The sequence below is a fragment of the Limulus polyphemus genome, unplaced genomic scaffold, assembly GCF_000517525.1.
Source record: "Limulus polyphemus unplaced genomic scaffold, Limulus_polyphemus-2.1.2 Scaffold8027, whole genome shotgun sequence".
Classification (NCBI taxonomy): Eukaryota; Metazoa; Arthropoda; class Merostomata; order Xiphosura; family Limulidae; genus Limulus; species Limulus polyphemus.
In genome coordinates this window covers 23,366-33,144 of record NW_013673637.1, presented here as the reverse complement: position 1 = coordinate 33,144, position 9,779 = coordinate 23,366, and the positions used below count along the sequence as shown (strand labels likewise).

General features: G+C 35.0%; 1 protein-coding gene across 1 annotated transcript in view; it reads left to right on the top strand.

Moving 5' to 3' along the window:
* Positions 1-2,132: 2,132 nt before the first annotated feature.
* LOC111083054 (Down syndrome cell adhesion molecule homolog) overlaps positions 2,133-9,779 on the top strand; it is a 10,175-nt gene continuing 2,528 nt past the window's right edge. The window contains exons 1-5 of the mRNA XM_022379276.1: positions 2,133-2,337; positions 4,582-4,878; positions 5,524-5,709; positions 6,034-6,219; positions 6,945-7,102. Of these exons, the coding sequence (XP_022234984.1) occupies positions 2,133-2,337; positions 4,582-4,878; positions 5,524-5,709; positions 6,034-6,219; positions 6,945-7,102 (1,032 nt within the window). The remainder of the gene's footprint in view (positions 2,338-4,581; positions 4,879-5,523; positions 5,710-6,033; positions 6,220-6,944; positions 7,103-9,779) is intronic.

The window sequence follows — 9,779 nt, the reverse complement described above, 5'->3', positions numbered from 1 at the left end:
CCCACACACACACACACGGGCCAGAAAGGGTGCAGCCAGCAGCACCCACCGCCACAATAACTTTGCACAGCTTACTGAACCGAATAACGGGACTTACTGTGAATTTACAATGTGCTCATAACTGAACCTGTGGCTCGAACCTTGGATTATACGATCCGCATGCCAGCACGATAACCACTAGACCATGCCCAACCTGACATGTCTCGAAAAAGAATTACCTTACATAGGTTAGGTATATGCTTAACTACATTATTAACCTGACAGGTGTCATACACACACTCGTTTAAAATAATCTTATTCGTGTTCTTATTCGTCCAATCTTCAAAAGAACAAAATTTTATTATTGTGTTATCTTCTTTTTAGGCTTCAGTTACGTTGTTCGACTCGCAATCTGCAGATCCCGGGAGCGATACCCGTCGCCAAACATGATCGCCCTTTCAGTCATGAGGACGTTAAAATGTGACGGTCGTTAATAAAGTAGTAACTCAACGGGTTCAAGATTAGGGAAGGATAGCACAGATAGTCCTCGAGCAACTTCACACAAAACAGACAAACTTCTGCTTCTTGTTTTCATCAAATATGACAAACAGTATTCTAGAAAAAAAAACTCCTGCATTTAAACCCAACAGTTTTAATTACAAATTATGTCCTAAGACTTTCATATTCAGACCGAAAATGTATAAAAGTCCTTTTATACCAGTCTTTCTGGGATTAAACATTTTCTTCAGAGTATATAATTAATAACAGTCAAAATCCCCCAGATGACTCAGCAACAACCCTAAAATACAGGGTTTGATCATTATAGTGGGCACAGTTCAGATACCCAACTGCGAAATTTTGCACTTAACAACAAATAAATGCATAAACAGCCCTTAATGTTTAGTGTTGCTTTTGAACCGGTCTCTCGGGTGTTTTATAATAGAATAACAGAGACCTGGAAGACATTTGTGCTCAGATTAGTGTCTTTATTGCAACATTACTTCTTTAAACATAGGATTTCTTGAATAATACAAAATAATTCTAATAGCAGACACCAAAATATTGTCATACTATAATTCTGCTGTCGGTACCCCAAAAATACAGTGCAAGCGCCTGCCTGCGCCAGAGAGCTAGAAAGCTCAATGTGTAAGTCACTACAACTGCTTTATGAATGAAGGAATAACAAAAAAGGAGTTAGTATATTATAATAATACTCATTTTTTTCTCTTTCATGACAATGAGCACGCACCTACCTAAATACACGTCACTTCCGTAACAGACGCATGAACAAGCGTATTATAATATAGATTGTTTGTAATAATGTTTTGTGTTTTCATTAATGACATAAATGGTATTATTGTAAGCTATCATGACGAGATATGCAACAATGTTTGTTTGTTTGATTTCGTATCTTCGTGGAAAGTCCATTATCTGTACTAGCCGTCCCTAATTTTGAAATAATAAACTAAAGGGAAGGCAATTAGTGAACAGCACCCACCGCCAACTTTTGAACTACTATTGTAGGCCAAATAAATCAATTAACCCTCGTCTCTATATCGGCCCCAAAGTGAGGAGCACAATATTTCTTTCGAAAACGGGACGCTAACTTAGGACCCTCGGTTACACGGTTCGGCACGTTAACCGCTATAACCCCCCACTACAGTGGTAAGGGAGTGTTGTTTTCATCTAAAAATAAATTGATTCATTGGCTGCGTCTATGTTGAATTTTGTGAAAGAAGTGATGTCAGAGATTTAAGTTATGTACAAAGTGGCAGAAGTGATCAAATTTATTAATTAATTTGGGAAATCTTCCACTTTTACAACAAGCACTTACTTGTTTTAAATGTATAGTCTGTTACTCACCATCAATAACTTAAAATATAAATTGCTCACATTCCATCATTATACAAGGCCTACGTTATTTTATTTGCTTCGCTCTTCCAAGAAATACTGATGAGCCATGACTTCGGCGAAACTAGTCTGTTGCAGAAGAAGTTGCCAATCAAAGGACAAATTAGGTCTCTGCATCATCTGTTCTTCACTGAAATTCACATTTTCTTGAAGAAAATAAATTAACACTTAAATAAGCATAATAATTTATTAATTTTATTGTTGTTAATAGAAGTCCAAGCATAAATTGTTATTTCTTTTGAATGGTTGTAGAATACGTCTTGTATTACCGTGAAGAACATAAGATCTGGGTCGAGATTACAGTGATATCCAAACCTCTAGAAGATCACATCTACACACTCAGTGGACTGGAATGTGGCACCAGGTATCAGCTATATATGGTATCCACTAACAGTGTCGGTAGGAGCGAGCCTAGTGAGATTTTAACGGCACGGACAGATGGCGCTGGTGAGTAAAAATCGCTTTGGAAAAGGTTAATTATTTTAATACATAATAATGTAGTATTATTTCTAATCGTTATATACCGATCAGATAAGAATTTTTTCCATAATTTCATCTTAAAAAGTAAAGGCCTTCGCAATAAACTTATAAACTGTCCAGTATTACAACTTTTCAAATACAGATAGGTTGTAATGCTGGAATAACAACAATTACAACTGTATTACATACGCTATTTTGAATACTAATTAAACCTTATTGGCATGTGAAAGGAAATATACAAGGGACAAAGGTTATAGAGCCCATCTTTAACAATGGTGTTTGTTAAGTTTTCGCGCAAAGCTACTCCACTATTCATCCCTAATTTGGAAGTTATAGACTAGAGGGAAGAAAGCTATTTAACACCATCCACCGCCTACTCTTGGGCTAATCTTTACCAATGACTAGTGGGATTGATCGTAACATTATAACACCTCCACGGCGAAATATCCGAGTTTATTCGGCACCAGATTTCGAGTCTAGCGCCCTAATCATCAGGGTGTGCCAAACATAATAGAATGTTTTTAAGAAAACTGGGTATGCCAGACCTTACAGAAAATTATCAAGGGAACCACGAAATATTTGTTCCAACCCTATCAAAATAGTCACTTTTAGATAAAATTTTCTCAGAAACCGTTCAGGATTTTGAATTAAGCTTTTCATTACTTAGTTTTAGTTGTGTCTGTACGATTATTTAATTACTTATTCACATATAAATTAACATTTTAGTTGTTTCCAAAAAAACAACAAAAAAAAACACGTTGTAATTAGGAGAATTGTTATGAATAATTAGCAACCAACTTAATTAAACCATCATACAAATGGTTGACAAACGCGTGATCTAAATTGGAAGTTTCCGTCGACTTTTGAGAAAAAACATTCTTAATGCTGACTGTTTGAACAAGGACGATATAGGCATATCAATTAGTAACGGCTACAGCTGTGTCGAGTAATACTTATTTCTACCGGTAGGGGTTAAGCACGATTAGAAGACACTCGGGTATACTTAACTTAATAATTAAATATTTATTATTTTACATTATAAACTGTAAACTTGAAGACCGAAAGTCGTAAAGTACAGACGCACAGCTTTATGATGTATATTAGTTAACTAGTTCAGTTTGCTCGACTTTGAATACAAGTGTCTAATGTTTGCGGTTGGTTGCCGCTAGAGCGCGCTCCACATGCTGTGGCGTTGACTGCGTTATAAGAGTGACAGTCAAATCCCATATTCGATTATTGTAGTTCAAGAGTTGACGACAGGAGCTAGCTACCTTCCCCCCCTAGTGTATAAGTTCAGATTAGGGATAGCTACGACACATATCCCTTGTTTAGCTGTGCACGAATTTCCGAAACAAACTTTTACCCCCTCCACAGTTTTCTCACATACACATATAAATGTTTTATGAGCAACGTGACCACGTATCACAAAATGTTCAGAAACATCAATTACATTAACTTAATAGATAATTTAATAATTACCAGTGAAACAATAGTAAAAGTAAATATCCAATCATCAAATGGTTTTTTATCAATAAAACGGACTTGAAAAACAAAGTTATAGGTTGACATCAAGGTGTTATTTTTATGTAAGTTTTACCCTCCCATGATGTTTCAAAATAATAAAATGCGCCATTTATCGCATATATTTTTCATTACGCACTTATTTGTTTTGTTTTTTAAAAATGAAATTTATTAGTGTGGAAAAGGTCGTCGTAATTTCCACCGAAGGTAATTAATTTGTTTCTCGCTTAATTTACCATCTCTAAGAAAGGGAATAAGCTTAACGTTTAGACAAGAACTGATGACGCTTCCCTTACGTCCCATTTCCCATTAAAGTTTAATCAACAACTAATGGTAATTATTCCCTTAGGGAATACCACTAAAATAATAGGAACTGTTATAGATGAAACTACGACCTTTAGTTTTCAGTTCTTATTGTGATTAGAAGCAAACACGTATAACGATAATATCTGCGGACTTACAACGCTGGAAACCGGGTTTCGATACCCGTGGTGGGCAGGGCACAGATAGCCCATCGTGTAGCTTTGTGCGTAAATTAAAAAAAACAAACAATATAATGATAATACTACGTAAATCAACTGAATGCCACTTTATAAAATTAAAACTCTGATGTAAATACGGCAGTCTTAGACTACACAGAAATATTATTATCCTATTCCAAAGTTAAATATATATTTTGTTATAATTTAGCCCCCTTGTCTCCATCAAAAGAAGATTTTATACAGCGTGACGTCACTTTTGTTAAGCTTAATTTGTTGTCTTGGCAAAGTGGTGGCTGTCCAATCAAAGAATATTCCGTAAAGCTCCGGAGAAAACCGATGTCTCATTGGACAGTACTCAAAGATCACGTGCCTTCTAGCCAATCACAATACGTGTTACAACGTCTCACGCCAGGAAGTTGGTACGATCTTCAAGTGACCGCTTACAGCAGTGCAGGAGCTACAGAAGCTATGTATGAATTTCAAACTTTCAACGTTACATTTGAAGGTAGAATGTCCACTAAATGATTTATTATTAATTTTTACCTGTATATAATTGTTGTCCCCTTCTTCATTTTTACCTGTATACAATTGTTGTCCCCTTCTTCATTTTTACCTATATATAATTGTTGTCCCCTTCTTCATTTTTACCTATATATAATATTTGTCCCCTTTTTCATTTTTACCTATATATAATATTTGTCCCTTCTTCATTTTTATCTATATATAATGAACAGAAAATGGCAAACGGATACAAAGTAATTATGTATAGGTAAAAAAATGAAGAAGGGGACAAAAATTATATATAGATAAAAATGAAGACGGGTACAACTTACTCTTCTTTGATAGTTTTTCAACCTTTATATTAATATTTTTTAATTATTTTTGATATAATGCTTTAAATATGGACGTTGGTACATTTCAACAGGGGTACCCTTCTGACTAAAATTAATATTTTTTGTGTTTTTCGTAATCATTAAGAGAAAACATATATTTAAAAAAATAGTTCCTTCATTTTCTTCCTAGATTGAAGTTATCAAATAACAACGTTCAAGTCTTTTACATTATTATACAGATATCATTGTTCCGGTCTTTTCAGAAGTGAAATACAAAAAGATAGAAAATAAAGGTTAAACTGTGTTTTATATAATAGAGGAAACTGTTCCCGACTTCTACACGGTCGTACCCACGCCTGCGCAGGTGGAATCTCATTTTCCCTTTCTCTTGGACATCACAATCATCGTGCCTATCGTTACATCTGCTGTCATTGTCATCATCATCATCATTGTTGGCTGTGTCTTATGTCGGCGTCGTAATTCTCATTACAGTCCCAGTAGTGGTATGTTTCAAGTGTTTATTCTTGTCGCTACGGTAATAGGTATTCGTGTTCATTGTTGTCGCCATAGTAATAACAATTTGTTATATAAATTATTAGGGTATAAACGCCTTGTGTTACCTTTTATTTGTAAATGTTTCTCAGACAAGGATGTAAATTGTTCTTGTTGAAGTACCTACATTATTCTTAAAGCTTGTGATTTTTTTATCAAAATTGTTCTAAAAGCATAGCTAAAACGCTCCGAGTGTTTAGATTTGTAGATCTTTACAAAAACTACCAGAAACACTCTGAAAACACATAATTTGTCTTTACTTTCTTTCACCCCAGATGGTTCTGGAAGTTCCCATTCTAAGATTAGACGAGGAATTGAAACGATGGCAATGAAAGATATGGATGGTTCTAACGAGCATGGTTGCATGACTGGAGGAGTATCAAGTGATGAGGGCACTCAAAGATCATCATCTTCAAACAGCCATTCACGTCCTGTTTCATCTGCACTGGTTGCTGGTGGTGGTAAGTCACTGTATAAAGTATCTCGTACTATGATTAAGCTTAGCACAAAACTCACGAATATTACTAGTACTAGAGGTAGCCAATGTTTAGGCTTAACATAAAACCCATAAATATTATTCGTACTAGTAGTAGCCAGTGTTTAGGCTTAACATAAAACCCATACATATTACTGGTACTAGAAGTAGCCAACGTTTAGGCTTAACATAAACCCCATAAATATTATTCGTACTAGTAGTAGCCAGTGTTTAGGCTTAACATAAAACCCATAGATATTACTGGTACTAGAAGTAGCCAACGTTTAGGCTTAACATAAAAGCCATAAGTATTACTGGTAGCCAAGTTTGTAAGTCCGCTGTTTTTACCCATTTATAGGTTTCTATCACCTATGCCTTTTAATTTACCTTACACCATCATAATCTGTTTAAACAAATGTGTATTTTTTTAAAGAAGAACACAGAAGTGGATAATATTATAGTGAAACCAACATGCCATATCGAGACGACCGTTTCCGGAAACGATAAACCGAATGTTGTATTACGAGTTGACTTGGCTGGCCACTAGTTTGTTATTTGGCTCTAAAACAGGCAACAACACGTTAACAAAACCTTAAGTTAAGCCTACTTCATGTGATTTTTTAACACAAGTCATCCTTCCGTCCGTCTTGTCAATAAGATTATTGCTACCAGTGGCTAGTTGTTGTTTATGACGTATTCTATAACCAACAGGGCTGCCCCACGACCAGGAACTGCACCCCTATGCCTTGCCCTATGATACCATAGCTGTTCCAGATTACCACGTTAGTCAGCCCAGCACCTCTAACCCTCGCACTTTAAACCGACGGTGTGGAGACACGAGGGGAGACAACGTATATGTAAGCAGGCAGGTAAACTTAATCTTAAGCAATATTAGTATTAACTAAAGCAATGCAATAGAATCCTATTCTAAAAAAACCCCAAATTGATAATAGAATTGGGGGAGGGGGAGTTGCATGCATTTTTAGTCCTAGTATTTACAGAAATATCGTCTCTATTAAAGAACTTGATGAATTTGGTAAATTCTTACTGACCAAGAAAACAATTACAAATGCTGAAGTCTCCTGATGGGTTATGATGATAAAACTTGTGGTTCGATCCCTGCAGTGAACACAGCATAGATAGCCCATTGCATAACTGGTGATAAAACAAAATTAAAATGTTATACACTTTTAAAAGCATTGATAAACCAATAAATTACACTTTTGTTATTATTCTAAGGCTACTAAGACTATTTGTCACCAGAGGAAAGACAGCCAGTAATCAACGAAGGAGTTGACTATCGCTCTTATAACGCACCCACAGTTTAAAGTGCGTGGAATATTTTGCGGTATTGCACAGAATGTAATCCGGTTCGCTAGCTCCAAAATTCAGAGATCTCTCACAGGGCAAACCAACGTCCGAATAAATTACGAAGAGGACTATTTCGTCAATCTATGAGTATAATACTCAATATTTGTCTGTCCTAAAAATATACTCCAGTAGACATTTTGTACAAGAACTTATTAAAGTTTCTAAAAAGATCTAACGTTAGGTCGTAGAATAACATTATAAGTTTATTTATTGATAGTATCAAGTACAGTAAAGTTTAGCCCTAACTAAACTAAAGCAAAAAACTTTCACAAGTTACAGCATTAATTTATCTCTTTATTGAATATAGGCCGTATTTAATAAAGGCTTAACTAAGCCTATGATAAGTGAACTTACAGATTTCGGTGTCTGCGATTAGAATTATTTTGTATTATTCTAGAAATCCTGTATTTAAAGAAATACTGTTGCAATAAAGATACTAATTTAACTACAAATGTTTTGCGGGTATCTGCTAGTCTCAAAATATTAGCTGCTTATCTTTTGTTTTACTACATGAATTATATCACACAAGCATTATATTTTTGTCTTTAAACACAATTTTAGATTGTGCTTCATGTAAAAAAGTATAAGGTTAGATGCATATACACTCTTGGATAGAGGGCGCTAAGTTAATATTTAGTATCTGTTTGTGAAGAAAAATATATATATTTTATATGTTACCACATTTTTCTTCTGGCGTTAGGCTTTATGCAGATTTCTATATCCATGACGGAAGACATTGAAATATTTAGGTTGCCTGAAATTGGCATCTTATTTAAAAGAAAAACCTTGTAACAACAACAACAACAAAAACAACATTGCAAGCATAGGCGGTGAATGAGTCTTTTGTTTGGATCTTTCCAGTGCCTCACACACACACACACACCCTCCTTCGATCTCTCTCTCCACATGATCTTGACTTGGTGGGAATAATGACCCGTGAGGGATGGTTTATTTGAGGAGGCTCAGCCTCTTATACACGCCGAGCCAGATTAAAGGTCTTAAATCCTCGTATTCTTTATTGTTCTAATTTTATCTTTTTTTTTTATTATTCCGATATTTTTTTCCTTTTAGTTAAAACCATTTAGAGTTATGTTAATTGCATATTGTGTGTGTGTATATATATATATATGTTGGTGTTGTTTTTTGGATAGCGGTATGTCTGCGGACTTACAACGCTAGAATTCAGGTTTCGATACTCATGGTGGGCAGGGCACAGGTAACCCATTGTGTAGCTTTGTGTTTAACTTCAAATAAACCAAATCAAAATATAAATTGTTATAACAATTTTTGTATACAGACGGTAGGTGGCGTAATCATTGTACTGTTTTATATATTTTCGCACCAAGCTACACAAGGGCTATCTGCCCATAGCCACCCATAATTTTAAGCTGATATACCAATACTGAATCAACAATATACGTTTGTTATTAAGCAATAAACGCGGATATCGAAACCTGATTTTTAGTGTTATAAGCCCTCGGGCGTCACGCACCGATACAAAAGCTGGAATATTACACGCAAAACTCTAGAAATTTCAATAAATTCGAAGAAAAGTTATTTTTACCAAGATTTTACACTAGGATTGATATAGTCGTTAGAATGCCTTTACAGTGAATCTGAAGATTCGTAGTTAGTGTGTCGTTGTCGCAAAATCGCGCCTCTGCAATTTGGAGCATTAGGTGCATTATTAGAGTGACAGTCAAATCCCACTATCTGGTCAACCTAAGAAGAGAATTTGTCAACCAACTTCTTTCTTTGTTTCAATAGTCAGGCCTATTGCTTTCTGCTTAATAACAAACGTATATTGTTGATTCAGTATGTTTCAATAGTCAGGCCTATTGCTTTCTGCTTAATAACAAACGTATATTGTTGATTCAGTATGTTTTAATAGTCAGTGAAGTATAATAACTTGTTATGTTGATTCAGTATGTTTTAATAGTCAGTGAAGTATAACTTGTTCTGTTGATTCAGTATGTTTCAATAGTCAGTGAAGTATAACTTGTTCTGTTGATTCAGTATGTTTCAATAGTCAGTGAAGTATAACTTGTTCTGTTGATTCAGTACATTTCAATAGTCAGTGAAGTATAATTTGTTCTGTTGATTCAGTATGTTTCAATAGTCAGTGAAGTGTAATTTGTTCTGTCGATTCAGTATGTTTCAATAGTCAGTGAAGTG